The sequence below is a fragment of the Miniopterus schreibersii genome (genome assembly GCF_964146895.1).
Source record: "Miniopterus schreibersii genome assembly, chromosome: 3".
Taxonomy (NCBI): domain Eukaryota; kingdom Metazoa; phylum Chordata; class Mammalia; order Chiroptera; family Miniopteridae; genus Miniopterus; species Miniopterus schreibersii.
This window is the reverse complement of record NC_138103.1, coordinates 56,750,287-56,773,206: the sequence shown is the minus strand read 5'-3', so window position 1 is coordinate 56,773,206 and position 22,920 is coordinate 56,750,287. Positions and strand designations below refer to the sequence as shown.

Below are 22,920 nucleotides of genomic sequence, written 5' to 3'. Positions count from 1 at the left end.
TTATGCATTAAATAATATTCAAGGATTTTCTTATTTTGAATGTGTCAAATATTTTATTAAAAGCATTAGATTGGAACATGATTAGGAAAGATGACATATTTATTCTGGCTAATTACTTGACATTATTGGGTGGTGACTGAATTCTCTAAATGGAAGAAGAATGACAAAGGCTACAAGGACATGTAAACATATCTCCCCCTTCCTTCTTCTGTCCTTTATTATTAAATAGATACTCTTAGTGCCAATTATGTGCCAAGCACAGTGGTAGACCCCCGAAGTAAACACTGGTAAGCAAAATCAGATCTTCTCTGCCCTGAAAAAGTTTAACATCTAATAAGGAAGAGAGACATTATATAAAAATCACACAGATAAGTGCATTGAAAGAATAAAGTACTCCCATAACATAAAATAGAGAGGATTGACCTGGGTGAGGGATGCCCCGAAAATGTCCTTACTTTAGAAACTTTTCATTGTGACTATGAGTAGGTGTTAATGAGACCGAGTTGAGCATGGGGCAGGCTCTAGGTTGAGGGACTGTCCTGTGCAGAGGTCAGATGGTAGCAGTGAGTGTGAGCTTTTAAAGGACCATGGAGAGGTCAACGTGGCAGTGAGGGGAGAATGGTACAGGATATAACCGAAGATGTAATCAGATAGGCCAGGGAGAGACTTAAAGGATTATTATCTTTATCTTAAAAGTATTGGAGTATCTTTTATGAGAGGGTGATGAGGAGATGGAGAAAGAGGGGGCAGGGAGAGAGAAACAGAGACTCTGTATGTATTTTATAAAGGGACCTTTGACTGCTGTGGGGAGAGAAGCTTAGAAGCTGGTAAGAAATGTCTTGAAGACAGGCTGGAGGCTCCTGGTACATTAAAAGTTTTTTTTTTAAATCCTTACCCGAGGATATTTTTCATTGATTTTTAGAGAGAGAATGGAAGGGAGGGAGAAGGGGGAGAGAGAGGGAGAGATGTAGAGAGGGACATTGATTGGTTACTTCCTGCACGTGCCCAGACCAGGGCCAGCGATCGAACCCTTAACCCTTTGGTCCACAGGACAGCGCTCTAACCACTGAGCCAAACCAGCCTGCGCACTCATGGTACGTTTCAGACTAAAAATGTTGGACGGGAGTTTGGAAAGTGGTGGGTGATGCAGGTGGAAAATCAGAGAAGTAGATTCATTTAGAAAATGTCTCACAAGTAAGCCACAGGAGTTGATGATAGATTAGATAGGGAGGGTATGTGATAGAATGAGCCTAATTTTACATAGATGGTGGTCCCATAGCCATTATGATGATCACTGGGAGGAAGGCCAGGCTTTTAGGAGCAGAGGTAATGAGCTTCACTGGAGTAATTTGAGAGGCCTTGAGTCATTCGTGTGTAGACATTGAATAAGGGTTGCTGGTCAGGGCTTAGAAGAGAGTCCTAGAGTGCAGATGCACATCAGATATTCTTCAGTGAGAGGAGGAATTGTTTAGAAAGAGACTATGTTGTGTGAGGGGGAGGGTCCTTGAACCGAGCCTTGCTGAATTCTACTTTTTAAAGGGCAGGCGAAGGAGAATATATGGACAAAAGATTCAAGAAATATGGAAATATATAGTGAACAATCAATGTTATGTCCCAGGTCCTCTTCTAGTCCCTTATTATATTGTGTAATCCTCAAAGTTCTGTATGTTGCTGGAAAGACACTTACCCCCAACTCCCTAGTCCCCCTACTCTTGGCTTCATAAAAAAAATACTACTTTTGAAAATCAATTGGATTAAGCTCATGACTCCCTTCATCTCTGTTCAGTCACCATAAGAAGTCCAGGCCCCCTGGGAGTGAGATTCTTATTCCTGTGGTTTACTCATGCTCTAGACCAATTATGAGCCCTAATTTCCAGTCCAAATGCTTAACTCTCCCTGCTCCAACTCCCCAGATCCTTCCGTATTTGCCCTGTGGAACAGATACGCTGTATTCAAGCTTTTCTCTGAATGGCCTCTTCTCTTTGCTCTGGAACTCGACTCTCTGCTAAGGGCAGTGCTTTTCGTGAAGCCCCTCCTGGCTGCTCCATCTCTTACTGGTTTCTTCTTGTGTTCCCAGGTCTCTGAATGGTAGGAATGCTTGCCCTGGTGCTTTGTCCTGGAACTTCTCTTTATCTACACTCCCTCCTTAAGTAACCTCGTCCATTTGCCTTCATTTGGGATGTTTTTGATTTTTTATGGTTTTGCTAAGTGGAAGAGAATTCTATAATCAATAGTAGTTGCAGTCCTCTTCCCAGACAGACTCACAGACACAGAGAGTAGACTGGAGGTTGCGGGGGCGCGGGGGGGGCACCTGGGTGAAAGAGGTGGAGGGGTTAAGAACGACAGATTGGCAGTTACAGAGTCCTGTGGATGTGAAGTGCAGCACGGGGAACACAGTCAATACTGTCGCAATAACTGTGTATGGTGTCAGGTGGGGGTTGGAAATGTCTGGCGGAGCACTTTGTGAAGTGCGTGATTGTCTAACCACTGTGCTGCACACCTGAAGCCAATACAGAGTAAACTGTAGTTGAAAAAGAAAATAAAGAAATCCTCTTCCTCAAGTAGACAGTTTTTTTCCCCTCCTACATTTCCTGGCCCAATTTCATGACCTTGAACAGTACAACTGCCTCTTTTCTGAGAAAACACACTCTGCTCCATATACGCAGATTTAAGGCCCCTGAACGCCCTACTCTGAATTTCCGATTACCTATTTGCTGCCTTGTTATACTAATCAGATTGCGAGAAGGTGAATAGAGTGTGTCTCTAAGGGTTAACATTCATAATCAGTGATGATCAGAGCACCTTAGTTTATGATTTTGTTTGAGACGGTAGAATCAGTTACACTTGAAAGATGTTGAGATCTGTCTGAGGAGTTTACTCTTTATTGACTAGCTCCAGCTTTACAAAGTTTTATGAAAGATATATGATTATTTTGAAAATACAAATTTATTAGTAACCACTTTTTAGAATCTTTACCTTTTATGTAACATTTACTAAATTGCAATAGTAGTTCATTTAATTCCTATAAATAAACATAACCAGTAGTTCTTGATATTTAAGAGTAAGGATATGGGATTTTCCATTTTATCCTATGGGTCAAAATTTTGAAAGAGACTCATGGTTTTCTGTTCTATATGTTATTTTAATATCCTTTCAATTTTATTTGATATCTTTATGTTCCAGGGTGTTTCAGTAAGTACTGGAATTTATGCACATTTCTCTGTGGTTTCTCACTTTTCTCCCTAGTTTTAAGTCTGAATATTTTTTAGTGTTGTATACAGCCTAGTAAGCCCCCCTCGGACCTCTTAACTTCTGTAAATACAAATATATGTCATTGCTTTGAATTATGAAGAGCATGGTTTCCTAATAACATTTCAAAAGCATTAGCAGAATATACTTTAAGATCATAAATTTGTTCACATTCTTTGGCCTAATTAAGCACCTTTAAGTATTTATCAAGTGAAAATAATTAAAATGAAGAATTAATTAATTAAAATTTAAAAAACTATATAGAAAACAATATTATTAAATATATTTTAAGATCAACCCTTATTTTAATGCATGAATTATGCATTAAAATTATAAATTTGATGCTGTGTAGCCAAATTGTGTGCAGTATATGTGTACTGTAAATAGAGTATTAAGCTTTTTAACTAAGAATTTTTAGTATTTAGACTTTTGTAACTATGCCAATTATGAATTCATATGGATCTTGATTAGAAGGAAAATACCAAACTGAAACATTTAGTGGCAGGATTATGGGTATTTTTCACTTTCAAAAATAACCTAACATGCTAGTCAATAAATAAATATTGAGATGAATACAAACAATTCCAAAATCCATTTGGCTTTTATCATTCAAGGTCACTTTTTTAAGTGGGTTGTGGGTACATTGTCAGGCTGCCTTGATTGTTCCACAGCATTTAACAATCATTATTTACACTCAGTTATTTTAGAGGTCGAATCATGTATTACTTCAGAAATCAAAATGGAACTTTGAGAGTTGGAGAGATTTTTGTCTTGGCACTGATGTAGGGAGCATGTGAAGTGACAATTTATATTTCACTCTAGTTGCCTTTTCCTTCCTTCCTGCAGTCCACATACTTCTTATTGGCCAAGCTGTGTCTGCTCTCTACTGCTGGAATTCAGAGCTGAATCAGTTCTCTTTTATTCTGGATGCACCTTCTGCTCACGATGCAGCTTCTGTTACAGTAAAGTCCCTTAATTCAAGCAAGAATTTAATTGCTCTAGTGGGAGCCACCCACTCACACATATATGAGCTGGCCTACATCTCGAGCCAGTCTGACTTTATTCCTAGGTAGGTTCAGTGTTTTATGCTGTCTTTATGCTCATCATAATTTTATATGAAACCCAATTTAAAGTCTTTAATGACTGAAAGATGTATGAAATATAAGAGTTATTTATAAACCAGAGATTTGGTTGTTACCCATATTTCTAATATTTATTCTACCAAGTTTATTAGTATTATATGAATGCTTCAGATTAAAATTTTATTTATGAAATATGATTTTTCAAAACTTTGAATATCAATGTTATAAGAGTTTAATGAGAAATGTGCTATGTATATGTCTTTAATTTGTTGTAGTTGACTCACTTTATACATTTTTCTATGTCAGTTCAGGTGAACTGATATTTGAACCTGGTGACAGAGAAGCTGTAATCGCAGTAAATATTCTTGATGATACAGTTCCAGAGGAGGAAGAATCCTTCAGAGTTCAGCTTAAAAATCCCAAAGGAGGAGCAGAGATTGGTATTAATGGTTATGTAAAAATCACTATTCTGTCTAATGATGATGCCTATGGAGTTGTTGGATTTGCTCAGGTAATGATACCAAACATTCCACACTTAGAATTCAGAATGATTTGTTCACTGTATTTATCTGTGAGTTGTTACCAGCACTCAGTGAGCCATACTGTGAGTATCTTAAGCCTCTCTTCCTTCCCTTTCCCTGCTTCACTCCCTACTGTGTGTTCTAAGCTGAATTCTACTGGTGCCTTGCAATTTACAGTCTTACACACTGGACCCCTGGATCAACTTATCCTAAACTTTCCTATTTGTACTGATTTCTCTTACAAGATTGAATTTGCAGTGTTACCCGTTGGCCTTGGCCCAGGAGTTTGAATTTGCTGTTAGCCCTGTTTCCAGAAAATAATGATGAAACAGAATCCAAACACTGTGTCTGGTCACACACATTACCTGCAAATATTTTAATGTCCTATTATGCCTTTGTTATTTCTGTTGGGGGGGGCAGAGAGAGAAAGAGAGAGATCACGTAGGCACCCTCTACGTGGCACATAGCAAAACTTCAGTGTCCTGGGGGGAAAAAAACCAAAAAAAAACAAAACACAGGTGTTCAGCATAAATCACATTGTGTGTTCAAACAGTTCAGGCAAAGGGAGCTCATTATCAGTTCTGGGAATGGTGGGAGCCCTCCTTAAATTCAAGTTCCCAGACACCAGCCAAGGGCCAATCTCATAAGCAGGCCTTTTTGAAAGATAGCTGTGAGACCTCTATGTTAACTCTCTCTGACACAAGCCCCTTAGTGTCATAATGAATTTGGCCTCTGAGGGAAATGGGGAGCTTTCGGAGAGTCAGAGTAGAAGAGCAACATGATCTGATTGCATTTTAAAAGGACATTCTTGCCATAGAGTTGAACTAGACTATAAGTGGGCAAGGACAGAAATAGACCAGTTAGGAGACTAGCACTATGAAGTAATCCAGCAACAAATGACAGAGCTGTGCAAAGCGGGAGTTTGCCTTTCACCCAGACAGAAATCACTGTAGAGAGCATGTTTCAGGGATAAGATGAGGAGTTTTTGACGTACTAATGTCCTGAGTTAATTGCTTGCAAGGGTTGTAGGATCACCCAGTCACCCAGCCTGGCCCATCTCTGAACTCAAGGCAGATCAGCTTCCTTTGCCCCATAAAAATATAATGTGAGCCAGATTTGTAATTTTAAGTTTTCTAGTAGTCCCATAAAAAGGAAAAAGAAACAGGTGGCGTTAGTTTTAATATTATTTTTTATTGAACCCAGTATATTTGAAATATTATCATTTCAACATGTAATCAACAAAATTATTGGTGAAATATTTTACGTCGTTTTTTCATACTTTATCTTCCAATTCAGTGTGCATTTTACCCTTACAGACTAGACACATTTCTAGTGTGCATTGACCACTTGTGGCCAGTGCAGGACAGTGCAGCTCTAAGACATGAGCTATAGGGGGCCAACTAAGGGTACAAAGAAAGAAGACAACCTTTATAGGTGACTTGTTTCCTCACTTTTTTCAGGCCTCAGCTGAAATGTCACCTTACCAGAGAGGCCTTCCCTGATTGAAAATTTCAGCTCCCCACCACCAATCAGTACATTTTTATTCTTCCTTTTTTTTCCTTATGACACTTATAATGGCCTAATTTGTCTATTGTCAGTTTCTTTTCACTAGAATTGAAGAGTATGAGATCTGAGACACTGCTTTGTTCACAGCTTTATCGCTGACCAGAAAGTGCCTGGCACACAGTAGGTGCTTAGTATGAGCATGTCTTTATCCCGGGCAGGAAGGAACACTAACATGCCTTCTCAGGATCTTATACGAGTATATAGGCCAGAGCTGGGGTTCCTGGGGCAAGAACAACATACTCTGCTCCCACTTCCACCTTCTCACCTTGGAGCCTTGCTGCAGATGGAGAGAGTACAGTCTGTTTCTCAGCTATTTCAGCATGATGGGTTTCTCTTCATGAAGTTTGTTCCAAAACTGTTCTGGAGACATAAATCCAAAGTGGTTAAATTCTAACCAATGGGTAGTATCCTGGGTTTCAGGAGAATTCCTGAAACCTGTTCAGTAGAATTCCTTAATACAGACCTCTTGTTTTCAGACAGCCTCCTTCTAAGATGAGATTTAGTAGATAGTGAGAGTTTCTCGAATATTTTCAGGCTGTATTAAATCTTCATTTTACTAACCCTTGTTAATAGAGGGCATGGAGCCAGAGAGAGCTTCTTTTTAAAAAAGCATTGTCTTTTGTGAACTAATTATATGCATATTTTAAAATCAAGGCCTTTCTGCAGGACTATTTGATTGCCTTGAGCAAGATTTTATTACTATGTAACATCTGTAACATTGTATTAAAATGCTGTGTAAAATATTGCTATAAGATTGGATATCTATTCAAATTAACATTCTAAATAGAAACTTTAAGAACTGAATGGGGGACATTTCTTTTCAGATTACCATAGTAAAAAGACAAGAAAAATCTCACTGGAAAGATTTTTAAAAATCTTTATGCTCCATATTTTTTGCCTTATTGCCTATAGAGAAACCAGGAATATTGTAAAGAAGAGATTTTTTGAAATGTTAATTTTTAGGAAAAGTTCATTAAATGGCCAGCAAGAGATGTTAGAAGTGTCAGACAAAAAATGTTATAGTCACACAGAGATAGAAATCAGTTTGGAACAAAGGAAAGAGGCTAGAGGTAGAGATGAGAAGAAGAGAGTAGGGAATTCTAACACAAGGGAAAGGGATATTTCTGGCAGAAAAAATAGTCATAAAGACCATAAGCTAAGGATGAAACATCGGTGGAAACAGGACAGCCCCTAGAAACATTTCAGAGAATATAAACTTCAGGATAAGAGACATTAGTAAATGATCAGAAAGAGCTCCCTGATTCTTATGACATCATTGCATTTGGACGGGACCTTGGAGACCATGTGGATTAAACAGTTATTTTACAATAGAAAACAAAGATCTAGAGGGATTACCAAAGCTCACAAAGAAGAAAAAGGCTTCCTTCTCTAACTCCAATGTCCTTTTCGTTCTATAGACTTGTTACGTGCTATGTATAACACTTTCAAAAAAGTGTATTGTTTCTGAGTATGAAAATAATATATGTTCATTGAAGAAAATTTGAATAATATAGAAACAGGAAAACAAAAATAAATATAATCCTAAAAAATTAACACTTTTATTTATTTTAACTTAATCTTTTACTTTTTCAAACGTGTGTTTTTAAATAAAGTCAAAGTCATCCTATATTACATTTCTTTAACTATTGTTTTTCACTGACTATATCATGATGCCTAGTACTGTAAAGTTTGCAAATGTATGGTAGCATGAAATAAAAATCTACTTTGGTAATTTCAGATAACCTTGTGACTTCCTGTGTGTTTTTCAGAATTCATTATATAAGCAAGTGGAAGAAATGGAGCAAGATAGCCTAGTAACCTTGAATGTTGAGCGCTTAAAAGGAACTTATGGTCGTGTAACCGTAGCGTGGGAAGCTGACGGAAGTATTAGTGATATATTTCCCACCTCAGGAGTGGTATGTAGTTTACAAAATTCTAGGAGATTCATTTTTAAATTATGCTTGCTATTGATACGTGGCACCAAACCCTGCCTTATGGATGAAGTGTTTGAGTTTGACCATGTCTGCATTGGATTCCTACTAATCACCATAGAGAGGGATACAATTTAAGGTTAGTTTTATAGTTGTGTGTATTGTTCTTTTTTCTGTAATACCAAAATTATCTGTAAAAAAAAGTCATTCCTTCAATACATTGGTTGACCAAATTCTGGATATATTATATTGTCAGAAAGATAAATCCGATCAAACTGGACGTGAAAACGTGGTTTCAAGATTTGGGTAAAAATGGGAGCAGTAACTAGGGAACAAGTTTCTGTAAAATAACCAGATGTATAAAAAAGTAGACCAGAGAACATCTGTAATACTTTCAATAATAAAGATAAATTTAAAATAATAATAATAAAAAGTGGGCAAAAAAAGTAGACCAGAGATGTTGGGTGATATAGGTTGAGTTTTTCTGTAAACAGACTCTGAGATTGAAGGTTTAAGTTTATTAGGAAGACGCACAAAGAAGTGAGGAACATAGGAATGTGCAGAGGGAGAAGCTGATCCACTGGTGATTGTTGAGCCTCTGAGGAAGTTCTGGAGCTGAGCTGGTCCTTTGGAGTTGTTTCTATTTCGATCAAGGGGCTGAGATGTTGCATCCCTGTTTTAGCCACCCTTGATCTTCAGTCACCCTCTGGGTGGGGCATAAACTTGGGAGAAACAGTGGCTGCAGCTGGGGCAGTTCCCAGTGAGAAATACAGAAGCTGTTATTCCCAACAGCTGGAGGATGGGTACGTCAGCCCCAGGAGGTATCTGAGCAGAGGATCACATAATCTACTACTGGAAGATAGTATAAAGTTGGGACACAGGTTCAAGAATGGACTCAGAATGACTAGAGAAGTAGAAGACTCACAAAGAGGGTTCAAGGAGCCTTTAGTTCTTGATTGGAAAATGGATTGTCTCCTTGTCTTGGGTTTCATAGATTAATCCATGTATTTTGCCCAGATACTTCTCTGAAGAGTTCTCTTACCAGGTGTATATTATGGTCCATCAGTTCCAGGTTTCTGTATTGTATAAAAGGTGATCAGAGCTTCAGTGTATTAAAAATCTATGGCAAATTTTATTGCATTGAATATTTACTTTATGCAAGCTACAAAAACTAAGTTGCATCTCTCAAGTTCTATGTGTTCTGAATTATAATATATTCCTCCAATTAATATATCTTATATAAACATGATTAAAATTATAATTTAAGTGCATAATGGTATCTTAAGTGTGGACTACATTTTGTAAGAACTAATTATTTTATCCAAAGGTCAGTAAACTATTTCTGTAAAGGGCTTGATAGTAAATGTTTTAGATATTGAGGGCTATATGGTCTTTTTCCCAGCTTTGCCTCTATAGCACACTAGCAGTGAAAGAAAATATATCATTGAATGAGCTTGCGTTCTAATAAAACTTCATATATAAGAAATAGATTTGGCCAAAGGGCAGTAGTTTTCTGACTCCTGATTTTATTAATGAAGCTCTTGAGTTTTTATCCTTGAGTACCTTCTCAGGGTAGAGAGATTAGTGTAATGCTAGTTTGAATAATTGTAGTTTGTAGCCATATTGCTGGGGAATAAGGCATGGGATGGGGAACAATGGTAAATGCCACTCAGGAAGCAGACAGAAGCCCTAGCAGAAAGCACTTGATGCCATTTAGCAAATTTGGATTTGACTCTTTAGACAAGGGAGACACAACAGGAGAATAGAAATGCTCTGATTTGTATCTCTGCCTATTCTTTGTTCTCTACCTCTATTTCCATTGATTCATTGTTAAATGATACATCTAATCAGAGTTTACCCAAGGGAAATTGCAATCCCAGCAAAAATTTTGTACAGAAAAATGTTTAAACTATATGCCACATTCTTAATGTTTATACATTTTTATATATGGTATCTAGGACTTAGATTCCCAGAGACTGCATATCTATATTTTAATAGAATGTAGGTTTCAGGATATGACAATTTGGCTACAGTTTTATTAGCTTAAGTTTTAGTAATGATTTACTTTTTTTTCCCTTCACAATCTTTCTCTTTTAACACGGAAGATGTTTGATTTGTAGATATGTTGTTTAACTGTCTCTTGTTATTTAAGTTGTGAACAATATAAAAAAAACCTAACCTTCTGATATTCTTACTGCACAGTGATAACAGAAAAATAAGTAAAATCTTCTTTCTTTAAAATTTTAGATTTCATTTTCTGAAGGCCAGGCACTGTCTACAATCACTTTGACTGTTCTTGCTGATGACATACCAGAATTATCAGAGATTGTGATTGTAACACTCATCCGTGTTAGCACAGAAGGGGTTGAGGACCCATCCAAAGGTGCTGCTATTGATCAGAGGAGAAGCAAGTCTGTGATAACCACTCTGCCCAGTGACTCGCCCTATGGTTTAGTGGGCTGGCATGCTGAGTCTCTCTTCGTTAGAGTAGCAGAGCCTAAAGGTAAATCTTGTTAAATATTTTTCAGGCTCTTGTAAGCTTTATTGGATAATCTAACTCTAATATTTACTAGAGATGTATATTTCTCTTTTTATGTGATATTTTTTAATTTGACAGGTCATAATCCTTTTTAATTTTTGTTTGTATTTATTGAATTTTATGATCATGTTAACATTCAGTAATAATGATATAGAAGATACTTTTACTTTTTTGAGACATTACCATTATAATAGAGGTATTAATATTTTAGTAATTCATTACAGTAAAGGGGATCGGTTTTTATTTTACCCTCTCTTTTTCATCCTTTATTTATTTGTTCTCTTTCCTCACTCAGATTTCCTCTCTCTAGATTTTCTGTAGTTACAGGGAACAAGGTGCAACACAGAAATGCATTTGATACTCCAGGTGTTAATTGTTAAACCCAAAGCAATAATTAGAATAATATTTTCTCTGAAGTATAAGTGATCAGTCCCCATTTCCTTTGAGCTTAGTGCTGAAATCTTTGCCTAAATAACTATTCATATCAGTGGACAAATGGGTTTTTATAGATAAAGGTCATTTGACTTATTTAAATAAAAGGTTCTATAGACTATATAACATGTATGTATTTAGAATATGCTTTGTAAAGTTTCTAAAATTTTCTGATAGGAACATGGACATTTCTCAAGGCCCTATTGTTTAAATAGTTGATAGAAAAAATGTCATGTAATTATGTACCTGGGCCTTTATATTTCTGTGTATATAGGATCAGAAGCAATAGAATTAAAATAAAATCATCTGTTCGTTTATTTATTTAACAAGTATTTTTGAAGCACCTAGTAAGTACCAGAAATTGTGCTGTGTGTTCTGGAAACAAAGACCCAGTATTTGGTTAGTAGAAATGCATAGACCAGTAAGGAAGATTCACAACATTTTTTTCTTCATTTATATGGTATTTCAAAATTTCAAAATCTAAGAATGAAAAAAAAAGTAGGTGCTCTGGATTACTTTGAGACTTGTGATAGGCATCTCACTCTAAGAACAAAGTTGTTTTAATGACTAGTTATTAAATGATGACTTTGGTGTTAAAATTTTCATTTTTGAAGAATCTTCATAGCATTTGTAATTAGTACCTCGGATCAACCTGCATGTATGCACTTTCCTAAGATTTTCAGCAATTTCTGTTAAGGTGCATAACGTGGGCAATATGGGACAGTATGTTAGAAAAGCAGAAGTGAGGGTTTAGAAGTAGGATAGAGTGCTAGCAGTGTATTGGGAGTCTCAGCACAACTTTGGGGACAAGGTGAGCAAAGCACAAAATACTCTTTGGGGGAGTATACATTGTGTTTGTTTGTTCTCTTTTATTAACTGTCTAAAAGGGATAGTGCAGAACATTCTACCCTAAGTGCCTGGAATAGCATTGACAGTAGATGGAAAATCTTATTTACTTGAGGCGTATCTATCTCACAGAGAACATCACCACTCTTCAGTTACAAATTGTTCGAGATAAAGGACTACGTGGAGACGTTGCCATTCATTTGATAGCTAAACCCAATTTCTTACTGCCCATTAATAATCAAGCTACAGAGAATGAAGATTATGTGCTACAGGAAACAATGATAATAATGAAAGAAAACATAAAAGAAACTTATGTCAAAGTTACCATTTTGCCGGTGAGTCTAGGCTTCAATTAATATGATTATATGTCTGATTGGATCCACTATTTTGTTGGTTGGTTCATTATAAATGAATGAATAAAATGCCCAAATCAATCTGGTTATTTTTATTATTGGTTTGATAGGGCAATATTTTTATTTAATGATATAATTACTTGAATCAAGATTAGTCTTCAAATGGTTTAGATCTGGTTTTAGCACCCTCTCTGTCTCTTTCTTATGTGTATATATCTGTAATGCTTAAGAAACTGAAAATGGACCTAGCCTGTTTGGCTCAGTGGTTAGAGTGTCGGCCCAAGTATTGAAGGGTCCTCCCAGGTCGCGGCGCTTGTAGGAGGCAAGCAATCGATGTATCTCTGTCACATCGATATTTCTCTTTCTCTTTCCCTTCCGCTCTCTCTGAAAAGCAATGGAAAAAATATCCTCAGGTTAGGATTAAAAACAAAAACACAAAAAACTGAAAGTGATTAGTAGTGCTATCAATAATATTATATAATTAAATATTGTATTTATATGTTATAACACTATATTTAATATTAACTATATCATATATTGTTTAAAAATATAATATATAATAATATTAGTGTTATTAATAATGATATTAATGGTATTAGGTAATAGTGGCTTCTGGAGAAGACCTTACGGGAAAGATGTGAAGGGTGGGCCAGAGCAAAAGTTTCCTTTCCTTTTCATTATATATTCTTTTTATCTTTAAAATTTTTTATTACTTATTCAAAAATAAGGTAACAGTCTTCAAAACAGTTCATTAAAATGTAGGATTCTGTCTAGTTTTACAAGTCTAGGGCATTCACTTTTAAGATGTATGTAGCATTTACCAGTTGCTCCTAAATTTGGGGGGGTGGTATTATACATGTAAAACATATTCAATACAATATGGTCAAAATTACAGGATAGAAATCTGAAAATTATTTTACTTGTTGATAAGTATGAGGCTTCTATTAAAACATCACTGAAAAGCTTGAATATTTCCTAAAATCCTGATGTTGTCAATGGGAATATGTTAAAATATAGAAAGAAATCTCTTTTGCATGTGTGATTGAGCTACCCATTCCTGAGTGTCATGTTTCATACGAAAAAATATCAGCTATCCAAAGCACATTCAATATATTTAAAAAAATAAAGCACCATCTCTATCCCCCCACCTCCCTGCTCACCTCCAGGATGATGCTCCTGAGTTGGAGGAAGGATTTATTGTCAACATCACTGAGGTGTACCTGGTGAACTCTGACTTCTCTGCAGGACAGCCACGTGTTCGGAGGCCTGGGATGGAAATAGTTGAGATAATGATAGAAGAAAATGATGATCCCAGAGGAATTTTTAAGTTTCGTGTTACCAGAGTGAGATGAAGTTTCCTGTATTTATAGTAATATAGTAGCTTATACCTGTCAATTTGGCCTGTGCCATATATTTTCTGTAAAACAAGTCGCTTTGCTTGAAGATATTTGTAAATATCTATGTTCCATTTTATCTTATAGACTAATTCTTAGTTCTCTTTGAGCTAGACCAAAGGATTAAGTAAATCTATTCATATTACACTTAAGGGTAAGAGTTCTGAAGAGCTATTATGCGTACTTAAATACAACTATAGATTTCTACTTTGAAGGGTGAGATATAGGAACTGTAAGTACAAATAATACATTTAGAAAGTGATGCCTTATGAGAATTACTTTTGTCTTGCATTTTAACCTACATTCTTTACTTAAAGGATGCTGTTGGAGTTATTACTGCCTATGAGGTCCCTCCACCCCTGAACGTTCTTCGAGTTCCTGTAGTCCGGCTGGCTGGAAGCTTTGGGGCAGTAGATGTTCATTGGAAAGCAACACTGGACAGTGCTGGCCTGGAAGACATTAAGCCGTCTCATGGGATTCTTGAATTTGCAGATAGACAAGTATGCTAGTTATGAACATATGAGCATTTTTTTTGGTTGTACTTTAAACATTTTATAGACATCCATTAAATGATTGTGCAATAGTGATTGCTAAATGAATTATACTCTAAATTTCTGTTAAGCCAAATAGAAATATTGTTAGTTAATGTATAATTAATTAATGGACATAGAAAGAGAAATAGTCAAGAATTTCACCCTTTTCTCCCCATGATTCTATCTTAAATAGAAGTTGTAAAGGAGGGTAATAATTGGCTTAGAGGTTTCTAAGGACATGTAAAAAACTGCCTGATGTACTAGACTATTCCTATGAATTTTAGGTTCTTTTATTTGTTATTTAATGCTTGTAAATACAGATATCTGTTTAAGTTTTGCACTAAAAATGTGCACATTTATTACTTAATATTCCAAACTATTTTTTTACAAATATAAAAAAACTAAACTGACAGAAAAGGAACAAAATATTTAAAACTAGAAAAAATTGAAAGACAATATTCTAGATTTGTGCCATCCAAACTTAACAATTACAAAATATTCCACAAGGATTATAAACTTTGGAAACTGAGCATTTTGTATTATGTAAGAATAAGATCTCATAAATTGTTAAATTGATAAATGAAAAAGCATGTGAACAACCAAAATAAAACAGTATCTATCTACATGAAGTCTGAGTTTGTCTAGACAAATTTGCATAGTGTGCATCAATTTATTAGTTGTCCATAGGGGGCAGTAAATGCAGCTAAAAATTAAGCATACAGATCTAGATTTTCTTACACACCAAGGCCTATTACTGTTAATATTTGAAATCATGAATTTTCAACAGATTTAGAAATTAAAACATTTTCTAAAAGGAGGGGAAATGCATATTTTTACATTAAAAGCAGGAACAAATAAATTGATTTCTCATTGAACTTTAGTTATATTATTAGCACTTTATTCTGTGCATTAGGTCAAAGTTCCATTATTTAGCAGCATTCTTAAGGTAATCATTATTATTAAATTTAACAGCCTATAGGGGAAGGTATTCTGTAATCTACAGTACAGATTTGAGGTGCAGACATTTTAATAAGCTTCCATTTTAGCATTTGATTTTGTTCAGGTTTCTGCTTCTCCAAGTGTGATGATCAGATTTCTTACTTTTATCTGTTATTAAATTAAAGGTTTTAGGTGGATTTAAGTAGGAAATTTAATTTTCTAGTAGATGTCTATGTCAGAGTACTGACATTTCCCCTTTGGGAAACAGAAAAATACTTTAAATATGGAGATGGAGCTGGGATATATATTTTTAAATATATTTTTTCTCTCACTCAAGGATATGCTTTTTCCCCATTGATTTTAGAGAGGGGAAAAGAGAGAGATAGACGGGGGGTGGGGGGGTGGGGGGAGAGGAAGAGGTAAGCATCGTATGTGATGTGAGAGAGAAACATTGACCAGTTGCCTCCCATATTGGGATTGAACATGCAACCCTGGTGTGAGCCCTGACCTGAAGTCAAACCTGCCACCTTTTGGTGTACACCATGATGCTCCAACCAAGTCACACAGGCAGGGCTCTGGGATATTTTTTATCACCAATAGTGTAATTACCAACTGGGCTAAGTTTTACTTATTTATAAGTTATAAAAACTTTTAAAATAGACCCTGACAAATAGACAGAGTCCTGATCATCAATATCTAAGAACAACAAATTTGGGTTTTCTTCCTGATTTTCTTTTTTTCCTACATTATAAGAACAGTATTTGGAACCAATGGGATTTACTTTAATTGCAGAACACAATGATAATGTCTATGGTACCACTTTATATTATGTAATGTTAGTACTTATATGTTAAAATTTATGTTGTGCAATGGTTTTTAGAGCCTACATGGTATTTTAAATTTTTTTTCAAGAATAAGGCTTCAATTTTTTTTTGGTCTATAAGCACTATCTTTTATTACATATATAATTCCCTATATCTTGAAACAATAGACTATAATTTTCTGACTTTGAAATACAATAAATGTATGTGACTTTTGAACATAATGGGCAAAAAAAATCTGCATCCTCCTTTTTACAATTTTTTAAAATTTCAACTAAAAAATAAACTATGTTTAAAACTTGCTCTTACATTATATACTCCCTCCCTCTCTCCCTCTTTCCTTCTTTCTTTCTCTCTCTTTTCCTTCTTTCCCTCTCTTTTGTAGGTTACTGCCATGATAGAAATCACCATAATTGATGACACTGAATTCGAACTCGCGGAGACTTTCAGTATTTCCTTAACCAGGGTGAATGGAGGTGGCAGACTTGGTGATGATATTGTGGTAACTGTTGTAATTCCACAAAATGATTCTCCATTTGGAGTGTTTGGATTTGAAGAAAAGACTGTAAGTTAAATATATGGGTGGTGGTGGTGGGTTCCCTTAGGCTAATTTTTCATGTAATTTTTAGTAGAAAAGTATTTTCATTTAAAAAAAAAACAAACACAAAAAACCTCTTCATAACGCTTGACTTGTGATTCTCTTTCCAAGGGTCTTTTGAGTTGGCTATTGAATTAGGAGCCAATCATCCATTCTATGCAGTTTGATAGTAATGAGAACTCTTACATCAGGCAACTACTAAGGGGAACAGATTCTTACCTCTTGGGTGTAATAGACCAAGATGTACTACTTCTCTGCCTGCTGTGTTACTAGACCACCATCGGGATCACAGGCCAGATTCTGTCATGGACCTGGTCTTACACCCCAGGATGGATTTAGCTGGGGAAGTGTTTATATTCCCCTGCCTTCTGGTATTCTTTCTTGATTTACATTGAACAAAACACCACGGTCACCACAGCTCTCACGTGTTTCTCTATATTTCTCCTTCCCTCTTCCTTCTCATTGGCTGTCTACTTCTTAGACCTGGATAAGGGAGAGCCCAATTATTATCAGTTCAACCACTGAGAAATAAAAAGCTTAACCAATCATTTGTGCAGCCAGGTTTAGTGACGAGTACTAAATTATCCCTACATCTTACATATAAAATAAAGTACTATAAACTGTATCATAATTATTATTAAATGATGATTATGACACAATCATATGACTTTACCTTTCAAAGAAAATTCTAAGATGAATAATCATAAAATATTTCGATAATTCCAGGATACACAATAACTTTTTTGGTTCCATATGTCACTGTTCCCTTTATTTAATCACTTATCAGTAGTCAGTAATTCACCATCGATCTTTTTCAATAACAAATAGCTCCAATGCGCATTGCCATTACTTTTCTGTGGATACAGTGTTAGACCTACAGCCTGCCTATCAGTGCTGGACGTCCCAGATGCTCCAAATTTTAAATATTCCCTAATAATTGTCTAATGATTTGATCACTGACATTTCAACTTCATAAGCAAATGGAAACTATAAGAGGGATAGAACATACTTCCACTGCTGTAGCCTAATGAGACGCTTTCTGGGAAAGGAATAAGCAGAATTAAGTGTGTGTAAGGAGTTGTAGATTCACAAGAGATTAGCTGTGAATGTCCCCAGGCAACATAAAAAGTCTGGGAAAATTCAACAATGTATAAAGAAGAGAGTAAAAATATCCATAATATTACTACCCCAAGATAGACATCACTAATATTTTGTTGTACTTTCATCTGGGTTTTCTTCCTATGCGTATGTTCAAAGAAATATTTTAATACATGTGAATATGTAAGTTAATTTTATTTTAAAATATATCTTTATTGATTTCAGAGAGAGGAAAGGAGAGGGAGAGAGAGAGATAGAAATATCAATGATGAGAGAGTCATTGATCGGCTGCCTCCTGCACGCCCCTGACTGGGGATGGAGCCCTCAACCCTGGCATGTGCCCTGACTGGGAATCGAACTCCGATCATCTGGATCCCAGGTTAATGCTCAAACACAGAGCCACGCCTGGCAGGGCTGTAATTTAATTTTTATAAAATATCTCTGTTAGCTTCTGAAGTTAAATAAAAGGTTCAGGGTTTATTAATCAAACCTCCAATTGGTGAAACCTTATAAAATGTTTTTGCTTTTAACTTTGTCACACTTTTTAGATACTGGACAGCTTATTTATAAAGTTTCATTGTTGGGGGAAATGAAGTGTTATGTTACTATTCACAAATACGTTTTTTTTCATTTTATCTTAACTAGTTTAGTACATAAACTTTAGTGAATTTTATGGGTCTGGGATTTCATAGCCTATAGCTTCAAATTTCCCATTTGTCTTACTGTCTGAAAGTAAGACTTAGGCCACTGAAACCCTACTGTGTTATCCCTCATAACCCTCGCGAGGAGTAAATGAAATGAAGCTCTTATAACTGGGCTTTACACTCAGTAGGTGTCAATTGCTGTTTTTATTATTGATGGTATTAGCATCAGCCCTTTATGGCTACTTTCTTTGTATCTTATCTTTCTTCCAAAGGCTTTTGATAACATGGAGTTTATCTTTTAGCTTGTATCTAAGATATACAATATTGGGCACACAGTGAACATTCTGTTCGCCTTATTTGATAATACAGATTAGATTCAGCACTGAGAAACACTGAGAAAAGATTGTTAATATAAATCTATCAAAATTCATAAGCTGCTCACGAGGACAGTGTGCCATGTATACTAAAGCATTGAGAATAACAGAGGCTGGAGAAAATCTTGCAAAACCTAAGCTACAATGTTATTATCTGTGAAAACAAAAAGGACTTCTATGTGCAGTTTGTTTATAATGGATTTTTTCGTTCTCACTTTGTTTCTTATTTAATATATCCAGCCTCTGAGGAGTGGTATGAATAGCACTGGCTGTGGAGTCAAACATCTCAACTAGATTCCAGGCTCCTCTTTTCCAATTATATGTACATAGAACTGGCCCTCACATTTTTGTGAGGCTTCAACAGGTTTAAGTATGTGCAAGAACTGACACAATAGAAACTCAATAAATATCAGTTGGCTCCAAATCTCTACTCTTGGCGCCAATGCAAAATCTCATGGAAAAACCAAAACAGGATTAAATTATGCATTAGTTAAGTGCTGCTTAAGTGGAAACATTGTGTTATGTTTTGTTATTTACATAACGGGTGGATATTACAGGCTCAATTTGGAATTTGCTTCGCAGAGTCAATATATATAATTCAGTTGAACCAGGTCTCATAATAAAGATATTGTGTAGAAAATAAGTAGTATATAGGTAAGTTAACATACTGAATTTCCTCCTCTCTTTATGTCATAATAATTAAGTCTCTCTTACTAAAGTTGGCAAACTGCAGATAATTCAGAGGCCAGTTTAAGCCTATATTACTTGGGGTGCCTGATGGTCCTAAAAAGAACCCCAAAATCTTACTTCCTTAACAAAATATTTCTCTTTTTGTTATTTAATTTCTTTTTCATGCAAGTGTCCTATGTCAGTGTTCCTAGTTGGGATCTTATAGACACCTCTTCTTCAACTGGCATCTCAGGCACCAGGCTCTTTCCATCTGTGGCTCCGTCGTTGTCCATGTCCAGGGAGTTCCTTCTCATCACCTGGCACGTGGGGTGAGGGGGGTATGGAGGACTGTGTGAGAAGTTGACAGCTAGACTGTTAGGAATGTATGCTACTTCTACCTATATTTTTATGGGCAGAATTCAGTCACATTCTCCACCTTATTGCAAGAGTGGCTAGGAAATACCAAGTAGCTGAGTGCCTAGGACAAAAAGGAAATGGGGTTTGGTGAAATATCTTTTCTGTCGCATGACTATAGCATGCCATAGATATAATTCTAAATACAAAAATGACAGTCACTGTAAATAGAAATAAGGTTCTGGTGTTGTTGTTTTTCTACTTCTTTTTTTTAACCTTATTGGATTTTTTTCTTTCAGGTAATGGTTGATGAGTCCCTTTTGTCTGATGACCCTGATTCATATGTGACATTGACAGTTGTCCGGTCCCCAGGAGGAAAAGGAGCTGTCCGACTTCAGTGGACTGTAGATGAGATGGCTAAAGATGACCTCAGCCCTTTGACCGGGACACTTCATTTTGATGAGGTAGAATCAGTATCAGGACTCCTGTCATTGTTCTCAACTTGTCTTTGCTAGATTTTCTTTTTCATAGTCTTATGAATTCTTATGATAATATTCACTATGTCTGGGCTTTCTTTGAAATTATATGCATTGTGGGGAAAATTCACATACACACATACATACACATGTACACACACAAACCTAGATGCCTGAAATCAAATTTGGTTCAAACACTGCCTCTATCCCACCATCAAAACTACTTTTCTCTCAACATTTTCTCTCCTGATTGAGGGCAAAATCAGTCAACCAGACAGGTCATCTGGGTGTCAGCTCCATCTCCACCCATTCTGTGGCTCTCGAATATATTTGATCACTAAGTCTTGTCAATTTTCTCTTTTAAATACCCTTTCTCACTGCTTCTCCTTCTCTGTCATGTCTATGACAACACATGCCTCCGTCATCTTTCATGGTATAGTCTTTTACCTTATAATCTTATTCCAAGTCTTTTATTTTTCTGTCCATTATTTGTGCCACTGACAGGGTTATCATTCTATAAGATATATCACGTTATGTCATCCCCTGCATAAAACCATCCAGTGGCTTTCTGTTACCCACAGAAATACCAGCTCTGTGACATAGGACACAAAACCTCGATCGATAGGGGAATCCTGGCTGTACCTTCCATCTTGCTTTTACAGTCACGTGTGCGGACATCTTTCCTAAATTAATAAAGGTGGTATAAGAAGGAAATTAGTTAAAAACCAGAAAAAAATACTGAAAATTATAAGATACTTCTTTATGCACATCTAAGCAAATATATGTAAAAACCTATATGAAATTGATATATTTCATATATATCAATTATGATATATGGTAGATATATAGTAGATACAGAAAGTCTAAACACATGAATTTTCACAAATGAAATAGGAATAAAAGTTAAATAAGGGGGGTAGATGCTCCCCAGGTCATTGTCCGAAGGAATCCAACCAAGTATTTAAAGATCAGGTAATCCCAGTACTACATGGTTTATGTCTACTTTTTGGGGTGTCTATTGACCTTTGTTCGGAGCTTTCCACATGAAACAACACAGAGACAAATCCTTTTTTTGTTTCAGTTTTCCAATAGCTGATTAAGGAGTTAATGGAGAGCCCTCTGGCAATTCCTTTGTCACCTAACCTGCTACCACCGCAGTTCCTGAGGCATTGGTCACTCTAATGGCATGAATGATCTCAAGCCAGAGGTTGAAGATAATTCATCCTCTCACTGCTCAGACTCTGATAAATGGTGAATCAGGAAACATCTAGGCTGCAGGTCCTAGCCATGGTCTGGAAACTTCTCATCTGGAGTGAGAAGAATTTAGAGATTTTTTTCAGGTTTCTGCAAAGATTTTCCTGAGTAATAATGAGCAGTAATTTTCACTTACCAGATTCTTGTTGTTAGATCCACTTTCTGGATGCCTAGAAAGGTTTTCTGGTTTTGAGCAAGACATCCATATCAAAACAGCACATAGGCCGGCCGGCCAGTGTGGCTCAATGGTTGGGTGTCGACCCAGGAACCAGGAGGTCACGGTTCGATTCCCAGCCAGGGCACAGGCCTGGGTGTTGGGCTTGATCTCCAGTAGGGGGCGTGCAGGAGGCAGCCAATTAATGACACTCATCATTGATGTTTCTTTCTCTCTCCCTTTCCCTTCCTCTCTCTGAAATCAATACAAAAATTTATTTAAAAAAAATAGCACATAGTCTGATCTTTGTCCCTAAGGAATAAGACTACTGTTTTCCAGAGTACTGTGTCAGGAGAGATGGGCTTGTAGAACATTGTGGATTTGACTCTCTCCATCTAGTTCTTTGGTCACCAAGTGGTGCATTTCATACACAGCTGCATAACAGCTTCACTGTTCTTGTACATGCAGCTCTGACATACAGGTCTCCATTCTAAGGAATGATTTTGTAGCTAAAATACACAATCAGAGCCTCCAATTCACAATATGCAGTAAATAAAAGGCAAGGGAGTGACTCATTGCATTCTATAAGTTATAGATTTTCCATGAATACATTTGAATAAGACCTGAGGCAGGAAGTATACGTTTTCCTAGAAACTCTTAGAAAGTTGTTTAAAAAGTACAGATACTATAAAATAGAAATAAGGAACTATGGAGAACAGCTTGAGTAAAAAATATTAAAAATCTCAGAGAAAAAATGCAATTATAGAACTAAGATGTAAGAAGGAATAAACAGAGGAATTCAAACTGCAGATTAACCAGTGCTGCATAGGACGTTGGAGATGTTTTATCAGCATGCACAGGAAAAGGTAGAAAAAGTGAAGATAAAAATGACACCTGTAATGGTTATGTCTCAAAGTATTAATCTAGTTGTCCTCTACGATATTTGCTTTCCTTTGTTCCTTCTCTTCCAGCCTACACTGAAAATTTAGCAGATGTTCCAAAAAATTACTGAGATAAGTGTAAGACAGGAGAGGGAAGGAATGATGGTGAACGCTCTGAGAGCAACAGCTGTGGAAGGAATGGGAAGGAAGCA

General features: G+C 36.2%; 1 protein-coding gene across 1 annotated transcript in view; it reads left to right on the top strand.

The window, feature by feature from the left end:
* Nucleotides 1-22,920, top strand: part of ADGRV1 (adhesion G protein-coupled receptor V1) — a 425,471-nt gene that overhangs the window by 132,287 nt on the left and 270,264 nt on the right. The window contains exons 51-59 of the mRNA XM_081133843.1: nucleotides 4,096-4,318; nucleotides 4,638-4,842; nucleotides 8,188-8,334; nucleotides 10,597-10,852; nucleotides 12,299-12,501; nucleotides 13,686-13,862; nucleotides 14,231-14,413; nucleotides 16,592-16,771; nucleotides 20,243-20,407. Of these exons, the coding sequence (XP_080989969.1) occupies nucleotides 4,096-4,318; nucleotides 4,638-4,842; nucleotides 8,188-8,334; nucleotides 10,597-10,852; nucleotides 12,299-12,501; nucleotides 13,686-13,862; nucleotides 14,231-14,413; nucleotides 16,592-16,771; nucleotides 20,243-20,407 (1,739 nt within the window). The remainder of the gene's footprint in view (nucleotides 1-4,095; nucleotides 4,319-4,637; nucleotides 4,843-8,187; nucleotides 8,335-10,596; nucleotides 10,853-12,298; nucleotides 12,502-13,685; nucleotides 13,863-14,230; nucleotides 14,414-16,591; nucleotides 16,772-20,242; nucleotides 20,408-22,920) is intronic.